The sequence below is a fragment of the Nansenia antarctica genome (assembly GCF_963989245.1).
Source record: "Nansenia antarctica genome assembly, chromosome: 6".
In the NCBI taxonomy this organism is placed as follows: Eukaryota; Metazoa; Chordata; class Actinopteri; order Argentiniformes; family Microstomatidae; genus Nansenia; species Nansenia antarctica.
The window spans coordinates 36,110,939-36,120,938 of record NC_137676.1 but is presented as its reverse complement, the minus strand read 5'-3'; the positions used below and the strand labels follow the sequence as shown (position 1 = coordinate 36,120,938).

Below are 10,000 nucleotides of genomic sequence, written 5' to 3'. Positions count from 1 at the left end.
TCCACGCGCTTATTGTAAAAAAAACAAAAAACTAGGGCTGTCAATGTCAATTAAACACGTTAATGCTCACGATTAATCTGGAAACCATAACATGTAAAAAAATAAATAATAATAACACAAATTAACCAATTACATTGGTGACTTTGGACCAATCAAAGTGAAGGGGCTGGATAAACAAAAATGTCACAACAAGATGGCCGCTACTTCAATGCAAATTAGGATATCTTCCACTACAGTATCTGAAATAAATATACACAAAACAAGAAACAATACAAGAAACACTTTCTAAACACATTCTCTTACTAGCAAGCTACTCTCTTACTAGCATAGAAATGGCCGCAAAGTTTGTGTTTACACGTGTGCACATGCGTGTGTGTTTGCTGAGCATGTGAGGAAGATAGAATAGAGAATGATGAAATCAAAACGTTTTCTAATCACTATTTGAAGGCAATAGACTGACATTTATTCAGACTATTTCAGACTAGCTTGTCTGTTGCCAGCTAAAATATTATAATTATAATTATATATTAATTTAACCATATTCAGAAATCATCAAAACTAAGCTGAGATGTTATAATAAAGTAAACAATAATTCTAATTCCTCTAACCAGTTTGTCATGCATTTATTTATTCCAACACCACACATGTTTTTGTTTTATCTTCCCCCAAAATACAAGTAAATACTAGTATGTTAAACTTGTGATTAATCATGATTAATCTGATTAATCACAGAATATTATTGTGATTAACTTGATTTAAAAAATGTAATCGATTGACAGCACAAAAAAAACACGTTGGGCTGCAGATGATGTGTGAAGTCTGTCTGAAGGTATGACATGAATTCCTATTGATTATTGTTGTTGTTGTGGTCCAGGTGGAGGCGGGGCTTAGCCCAGAGACCAGCCAGGTGAAGTTCATCCCCCGGGACGTGGGACCCTACCAGGTGGACCTGACCTACGACGGGGCTCCCATCCCTGGCTCCCCCTTCAAGTCAGAGGCCTACCCCCCCACCGACCCCTCCAAGGTCAGGAGCGGACATGGTTTTTTGTGTGTTTCTTTCTGTACAGGGTCCTTGAGCTTGAGAAGAATTAAAAAAAAAAGAATTTAAAAATCAATTTTAAAAATCTATTATTATTATGTTAGATACTAGCTCAGTTGCGAAACACTAAGACTTTTCTTTGCTTTAGGGAACACAAACATGTCATGTTCTCCAAGTGGGTTTATCCGTCTTGTTTCTCAACATGATTTTTAAAAGAAATTGTCAATGTTTTTGTTTTTCTGTGTTGGTATCCGTGGTGATTGTTAACAGTATTGGTCTACAGCCAGGGAGATGTTCATACTGGTTTGTCTAGTTATTTCTTGTACGAACCAAATGTTTGGAGTATTGAACCTCTGACTGACACGGCTACACATCATAGTCAGTCAGAGACAGGAGGGAGGGGCCACATCTCTGTTTGGACAGCCCACGCCCCAGATAACACAAGTAGTCATTGTTGTCTGTTTTCTGACGGGTGTCTGTGTGTGTGTGTGTGTGTGTGTGTGTGTCTGTGTCTGTCTCTCCCCCGTCCTCCCCCCAGGTGAAGTGTTCTGGCGCGGGGCTGGAGCGGGCCAAGGTGGGGGAGAAGGGGGAGTTCGTGGTGGACTGTACCAACGCCGGGCCGGCCGAGCTCACCATCGAGATCATCTCCGACAGCGGCACGGAGGCGGAGGTGCGTATCCAGGACAACGGGGACGGCACCTACACCATCACCTACATCCCCCTGTACCCCGGCTCCTACACGCTCACCATCCGCTACGGGGGGCAGAACGTGCCAAACTTCCCCGCCCGCCTCATCGTGGAGCCGGCCGTGGACGCCAGCGGGGTGAGGGTGTTCGGACCTGGAGTGGAGGGCAAAGGTGAGAGAGGGAGGGAGGGAGAGAGAGTGTGTGTGTGTGTGTGTGTAATTTGTCTGTGTGTGTGTGTGTGTAATTCTCGCGTATATGTGTGTGTTATTGTGTGTGTGTAATTCTCTTGTGTGCGTCTGTATCCATGCGTCTGTGTTAATAATGTGTGTGTGTCCATGTGTGAATAATTCTGTGTGTGTCCCCGTCCGTCTCAGAGTAATTCTGTCGCATGTCGGTGTGAGACTCCTTCTCAGTGCGTGTGTGTTCTCTGTCCCCCCCGTCCCCCCAGGTGTGTTCCGCGAGGCGACCACAGACTTCACGGTGGACGCCCGGGCCCTGACGCAGAGCGGAGGGAACCACATCAAGACCCTGATCAGCAACCCCTCAGGCAGCCTCACGGACGCCCTCATCACGGACCGCGGGGACGGCACCTACAACGTGGAGTACACGCCCTACGAAGAGGGTGAGAGGGGGAGCACACACACTTCAGAGGGTGGCTCCGAGAGGGAGCACACACACTTCAGAGGGTGGCTCAAAGAGGGATGATACACACCTTCGAAAGAGGATGTAAAAGATGGGGGGGTGAGGGGGGAGAGGACACGAGTCTCATTTTGTGTCTGTGTGTCTCTCTTGGTGTGTGTGTGTGTGTCTGTGTCTGTCTGTCTGTCTGTCTGTGTGTGTGTGTGTGTGTGTGTGTGTGTCTGTCTGCTTGTCTGTGTGTGTGTGTGTGTGTGTGTGTGTGTGTGTGTGTGTGTGTGTGTGTGTGTGCGTGCGTGTCTCAGGAACCCACAATGTGGCGGTGGCCTATGACGAGTCCCCGGTGCCCAAGAGTCCGTTCCGTGTGGACGTGACGGAGGGCTGCGACCCCACGCGTGTGCGTGTGCACGGGCCGGGCCTGAAGGGCGGCATCACCAACAAGGCCAACAAGTTCACCGTGGAAACCCGGTACGAAGGAGCCGCCATCCCATAATTCAGATCAAGTCTTTCTTTCTCCCCGTTAGAATGTTCAGAAGGATGAGGACGAATGGGGATTCTCCTAGTTTCAAGTTTTATTGTTACGTCACATTACACGAGTGTAAGAGAGTAAATCTTAGGCTTCGGTTCCTGACATTGCAGCACAAGACAATAGGCATAATTCAAGATATAAATAAAAAAGTGACAAATAGTACAGGACATAAGTAACAAATAAGACAGGATACAATTAGCAGTATCCAGACAATAAGGCACTAGGCAGAATTCAAGATAAAAGAACAAGTGACAATGATACAGGACATAAGTGACAAATAAGACAGATAATTAGCTATAAATATATGTATAGTAATAAAGGCTGGTAAGAGGCTGGGCAGACACTGTCTTAGGAGAACGCCTGGCCATGTAGTATAATAATGAATGCGTCACAAATGCCATTTTTGTTTGAATTATAACTCCGGATCTCTGCGTGTGCAGAGCACTTGGAGTGTGTAACATTTTGTAATCTCTTTCTTCTCTCTCTCTCTCTCTCTCTCTCTCTCCCTCCCTCCCTCCCTCTCTCTCCAGTGGGGCAGGTACAGGGGGTCTGGGACTGGCGGTAGAGGGTCCATCGGAGGCTAAGATGTCCTGCACGGACAACAAAGATGGCAGCTGCAGCGTGGAGTACGTCCCCTACGAGTCCGGCACCTACAACCTCAACATCACCTACGGAGGACAGCCCATCACAGGTACAGTGGAACATCTGCAGGAGTGACAACCAGGTGTTAGTCAGGGCCGGGCCAGCAATAAAGTCAGCACGCTGTATGTCTGGTTGCTATTGCCCCAGAAGTACCCCTCATATGTCTTTTTCCTTCTCTTCTCTCTCTCCCCCCTCTCCTACCCACCCCTCTCTCTGTCTCACTCTTTCTCTCCTCTCCTATCCACCCCCTTCTCTCTCTCTCTCTCTCTTTCTCTCTCTCCTCTCCTACCCACCCCTCTCACTGTCTCTCTCTCTCTCTCTCTCTCTCTCTCTCTCTCTCTCTCTCTCTCTCTCTCTCTCTCTCTCTCTCTCTCTCTCTCTCTCTCTCCCCCCCCCACTACCCCCTGTAGGTAGTCCGTTCCAGGTGCCAGTCAGTGACACAGTGGACAGTTCCAAGGTGAAGTGCCAGGGGGCGGGGCTGGGCACCAACGTCAGAGCCAACATCCCCCAGGCCTTCACCGTGGATGCCTCCAAGGCAGGGGTGGCCCCTCTGCAGGTCCGTGTACAGGGCCCCAAAGGTGAGAGAGAGAGAGAGAGAGACTTGTTTGTGTGTGTGTGTGTGAGAGAAAGAGAGTGAGAGGTGTGTGTGTGTGTGTGTGTGAGAGAGAGAGGGAGAGAAAGAGAGTGAGAGACTTGATTGTGTGTATGTGTATGTGTGTGTGTGTGTGTGTGTGTGTGTGTGTGGGAATAACATTTGTGTGTGTGTGTGTTCAGGGGTGGTGGAGCCAGTTGAGCTGGAGGACAACGGAGACCAGACCCACACAGTGAACTACGTCCCCACCAGAGAGGGACCCTACTCCATCAACGTTCTGTACAATGACGAGGAGATCCCACGCAGGTAACACACACACACACACACACACACACAAACAGTAGGTGTGGGCAAAAACCTAAATAAAAATAAGGTCATAAAAGACAAAAACACTCCAAGATCTAAAACTCTCTCCTTTTTTTCTCTTTCTCTGTCTCTCCCCTCTCATATCCCCCCCTCCCTCTCTCTCTCTCTCTCTCTCTCTCTCTCTCTCTCTCTCTCTCTCTCTCTCTCTCCCCCCCCCCTCTCTATCAGTCCCTATAAGGTGAAGGTGCTGCCCACCCATGATGCCAGTAAGGTGCGTGCCAGTGGCCCGGGCCTCAACACCACCGGGGTGCCCGCCTCTCTGCCTGTGGAGTTCACCATCGACGCCAAGGACGCTGGGGAGGGACTATTGGCCGTGCAGATCACCGTGAGTGTACACACGCACACACGCACACAAACGCACGGACGCACGCACAGACAAACAGACACGCTCTCTCACACAGACACACTCACACACACACAGACATGCACACACACTCAAACTCTCACACACACACAAATACACACATTCTCACACACACTTTCAAGCACACATGCATGCAGACAGCCTGCCTCACTCTCTCCGTGTCTCTCTCTCTCCCTCTCCCTCTCTCTCCCTCCCTCCCTCTCTCTCTCCCTCCCTCTCCTCCAGGACCCAGAGGGGAAGTTGAAGAAGGCCAGTATCCGTGACAACCAGGACGGTACCTACCTGGTGTCGTACGTGCCAGACATGACGGGCCGCTACACCATCCTCATCAAGTACGGAGGGGACGAGATCCCCTACTCCCCCTACCGCATCAGAGCCCTGCCCAGCGGGGACGCCAGCAAATGCACCGTCACAGGTACCACACACACACACACACACACACACACACATCGCAGCAGAGCTCTACCCACAGGAGACACTAGCAAATGCACTGTACCCCACACACACACACACACACACACACACACACATTGTGTCCACTATACACCCTCTCATAACTACTCCAGGACATTGTTTCCTCCATGTAAAAGCTATATGTTGAAACAATCCCTCATTCAATGATTGTATACCGGAAGGATGGAAGAAAGGAAGGGAGGAAGGAAGGAAGGAGGGAGGCAGGCAGGCAGGAAGTGTGCCTGTGTATGGTGGCTGGCATGAGCGGCAGCCATTTTGTGCTCTGCTGCAGCCACCTCTTTGACCTGTGTGATCAGAACCTTGTGATGTCATTTGTGGATTGGTGTGATGTTGTGTGCCCACCCACGCTGACCACCACCACCCCCATCCCTCCAACCACCGCCACCCCCACTCCACTGTCCCATACACACACACACACACACACACACCCCTGATCCCCCCCACCTTCTCGACACAACTAAACACACACACACACACACACACACACACACACCCTCCCTGCTGCACACTCCTCTGTCACTGTTTTCATCCCTCCTGTTTTTGGAGCACAGTTTATTGCCTTTTTCACCACCACCACCACCACCACCACCCTGACTCTCTCTTTTATTTGTCACTTTTTCGCTCCCCTGCTTCTCACCGTTCCTTTCTCAGTCTCAATCGGCGGTCACGGTCTGGGTAAGCTTTCTGAACCACTTTGTTAGATTGATTACTTTGGCCTTTTTGCATGCAGGATGGCAGGACCCCTTTTCAGCAATTAAACGACCCCCATTTATCCTCTCACTCCCCCTCCCCCACCCATTCTCTCCCTCCCTCCCTCCCTCCCCCCTCCTCCCGTTGCCTAACGACTAACTCTTGAGTAGCCGGCATGGTGGAATGTGGAATGGCATCATGGGTAATGTAGTTGTTTTTTAACCTGCAGGACTGGATGCGACTGTATGTGACTCATGGTAATAACAACAGGTGATAAGTGGATAACTCTGCCTGTAGCGCTGAGGGAAGAGCAGACACACACCGGGTTAACAGGTTACCTTTCTATAGGACTTGACCTTACCCAAACTACAAGTCCCATAATTCCTCCTGTCCTGCTCAGTGTACGAAAAACCAGGCACCCCTGTGTTACCCCTCTCCTCTCAGTGCTCCTGGCTCATAGATACGCATGGTGGTCTACTGACAGGGTTGTGTGAGTGTATGCGTGCGTATGTGTATATATATATATATGTATATGCGTATATGTGTGTGTGTATATGTGTGTGTGTGTCTGACTCTCCCCTTCCCCATAGGAGCAGGCGTGGGTCCCACCATCCAGATCGGAGAGCAGACGGTCATCACGGTGGACGCCAAGGCTGCTGGGAAGGGCAAGGTGACGTGCAGCGTGTGCACGCCGGACGGGGTGGAGCTGGACGTGGACGTGGTGGAGAACGAGGACGGAACCTTCGACATCTTCTACACGGCGCCGCAGCCCGGGGAGTACTGCATCTGCGTCCGCTTCGGAGGGGAGCACATACCCAACAGCCCCTTCCAGGTCACGGTGAGTTGGTGGACACACACACACACACACACACACATACCCAACAGCCACTTCCAGGTCACGGTGAGTTGGTGGACACACACACACACAAACACATACCCAACAGCCACTTCCAGGTCACGGTGAGTTGGTGGACACACACACACACACACACACACACACACACATAACCAACAGCCCCTTCCAGGTCACAGTGAGTTGGTGGACACACACACACACACATGTACACACACACACCGAGACATACATGTACACACATACAGGTTTCCTCACACACACATACAGGTGTACACACACACACACACGCACACACACACACACATACAGACACACGTGTGCACACACACACAAACACACTCCTTAGTCAATCCAGCTCGCACCAGAAACGGCACCCTAGACCGTACCTCCTAGGCCTTCGTACCCTCGTCCATCTAAAAGGATTTGGTTGAGCGATGGGATGAAAAATGACACCTTACTGTCATGATCAGAGTATCTGGCCTACACCTCTCCAATCGTTTCAGACGGACATGAACATTGTCAGGGGGTTGTTAGAGTTAGAACATAGAGGGCCGGTTTCAGAGACAAGGCTTAAGCCTAGTCCTGGACTAAATCACACTTTCAATGTAAAATCTCCATTGAAGATGCTTTTTAGTCTAGGATTAGGCTTAAGCCTTGTCTGTGAAACCGGCCCAGAGAGTTATAGGCCTCGAGAAGGTACCCGCTATCTCCCCTGTTCTTCGCATTTGTTTGACAGTTGAATGGGGACGACATGGTTGAATGTGGCTCTCCCCATAGGATCCCAATTGGTTGAGGGGAGTTCGTTGTTTTATAACTCTACCGTCTCTCCAGAGGTGTGTGTGTGTGATTGGTCAAAGGTGGTGTGTGTGTGTATGTGTGTGTGTGTGTGAAGGCGTGTGACGGTGTGAGTCAGTGGGTAAACAATGATTTGGTTAACGACTCATCTCTGGTGGCCTCATGGCCCCGCCCCCTCTCTCTCTACAGCTGCTTCCTGATTGGGACCCCGAGACGCCAGTTCTAGTACTAGACAGTGACACTAACCATTGTTATATTCCCCCCCTCCCTCCCCCTCCCCCCCCCAGGCGCTGGAAGGAGCGCCCTCAGACCAGCTTATGCAGCAGAGCCAGCTGCCCCAGTACTACGCTCAACAACCCTGGGTACTATACCTCCTCCTCTCCCTCTCCTCATCCTCTCCTTTATCGTCCTCATCCTCTCCCCCCAATACTCCCTCTCTCTCTCCCCCATTAAGCCCATCCGCCGTGTCACTGATCTCTTCCTTGCTGCTATCTCTCTCTTTGCAGGTCTCATGTCACTGGTCTCACGCCATCATCTCTCTCCATCCCACCCCCCTCCATCTCTCTCTCCATCCCACCCCCTCCATCTCTCTCTCCATCCCACCCCCTCCATCTCTCTCTCCATCCCACCCCCCTCCATCTCTCTCTCCATCCCACCCCCTCCATCTCTCTCTCCATCCCACCCCCCTCCATCTCTCTCTCCATCCCACCCCCCTCCATCTCTCTCTCCATCCCACCCCCTCCATCTCTCTCTCCATCCCACCCCCCTCCATCTCTCTCTCCATCCCACCCCCTCCATCTCTCTCTCCATCCCACCCCCTCCATCTCTCTCTCCATCCCACCCCCTCCATCTCTCTCTCCATCCCACCCCCCTCCATCTCTCTGCCCATCCCACCCCCTCCATCTCTCTCTCCATCCCACCCCCCTCCATCTCTCTCTCCATCCCACCCCCTCCATCTCTCTCTCCATCCCACCCCCCTCCATCTCTCTCTCCATCCCACCCCCCTCCATCTCTCTGTCCATCCCACCCCCCTCCATCTCTCTGTCCATCCCACCCCCCTCCATCTCTCTGTCCATCCCACCCCCTCCATCTCTCTCTCCATCCCACCCCCCTCCATCTCTCTGTCCATCCCACCCCCTCCATCTCTCTCTCTCCATACCACCCCCCCTCAATCATCATCTCTCTCCATCCCACCCCCTCCATCTCACTCACACACACACACACACACACACACACACACATATCCATATACACACGCACACAGACATGCATATCCATACACACACAGACACACACAGACATGCATATCCATATACACACACACACACAGACATGTATATCCATATACACACACAGACATGTATATCCATACACACGCTGCCTGTGCAGTGCTGCTCTGATTACCTGTAGGTCTTCTCCTGTACACACAGGAGGGAACGGCGGCCATTTTGAGAATCATCAATGTGGGCACAACAGCTGCTCCACATTCAACAAAATGGCTGCCATGCGGCCACTGTGTGTGTGTGTGTGTGCGTTTGCGTGCGTGTGTGTGTGGTGTTTTTCCTTTCGTCTGTTTGGGGCTAATCTCATCCTAACTTGTCCTGTTGTCTCCCTCCTCTCTCTCTCTCTCTCCGTCTCTCTGTCTCTCTCTCTGTCTCTCTCTCTCTGTCTCTCTCTCAGTCTCTCTCTCTCTCTCAGTCTCTCTCTGTCTCTCTCTCTCTCTCTCTCTCAGTCTCTCTCTGTCTCTCTCTCTCTCTCTCTCTCTCAGTCTCTCTCTCTCTCTCTCTTTGCGTCATGACATAATTTCTCTCTCACAGTCTGTGTCGGTGGTCTCCTCCTCCTCATCATCACCATCATCACCACCTTCGTCATTGTTGTCATCTCATGTCACCTTCATCCTGTTTCTGTGGTGTTGTGGACCCTGTTACTTTCATTTCAGCGTCTCAACCATTGTGTGTGTGTGTGTGTGTGCACGCCTTTGTGCGTGTGTGTGTCATGCTTTGTTTTGTCTTGTTGTTGACATGTGGAGTCATCCTCACCCCCCACCCATCCCATGTCCTCCTCGCCCCTCCCCCCCTCCCCCCTTTGGACCGCTACTGAACTTTGAACTTTCCCCCCCCCCGTCACCTAGGCGACAGACAGGTCAATGGGGATGAACGGTCTGGACGTGGCCGGACTGAGACCGTTTGACCTGGTCATCCCCTTCACAATCCAGAAGGGAGAGATCACAGGTACACACACACACACACACACACACTCAAACATATTCACACACATACACACACTCAAACATATACACTCACACACACACACACACACACACACACACAC

The 10,000-nt window shown here is 51.1% G+C and overlaps 1 protein-coding gene across 3 annotated transcripts in view; it reads left to right on the top strand.

Annotated features, from left to right (window-relative positions):
- Positions 1-10,000, top strand: part of flna (filamin A, alpha (actin binding protein 280)) — a gene marked incomplete at both ends in the record, with an annotated part of 41,780 nt that overhangs the window by 21,266 nt on the left and 10,514 nt on the right. The window contains 13 exons of one of the 3 annotated variants that reach the window (XM_080533235.1): positions 875-1,024; positions 1,578-1,896; positions 2,174-2,347; positions 2,667-2,829; positions 3,421-3,581; positions 3,943-4,110; positions 4,307-4,430; positions 4,659-4,815; positions 5,080-5,269; positions 5,980-6,003; positions 6,609-6,856; positions 7,957-8,031; positions 9,801-9,900. In XM_080533235.1, the coding sequence (XP_080389361.1) occupies positions 875-1,024; positions 1,578-1,896; positions 2,174-2,347; positions 2,667-2,829; positions 3,421-3,581; positions 3,943-4,110; positions 4,307-4,430; positions 4,659-4,815; positions 5,080-5,269; positions 5,980-6,003; positions 6,609-6,856; positions 7,957-8,031; positions 9,801-9,900 (2,053 nt within the window). The remainder of the gene's footprint in view (positions 1-874; positions 1,025-1,577; positions 1,897-2,173; positions 2,348-2,666; positions 2,830-3,420; positions 3,582-3,942; positions 4,111-4,306; positions 4,431-4,658; positions 4,816-5,079; positions 5,270-5,979; positions 6,004-6,608; positions 6,857-7,956; positions 8,032-9,800; positions 9,901-10,000) is intronic. The other 2 variants (XM_080533236.1, XM_080533237.1) reach the window with 2 other exon arrangements.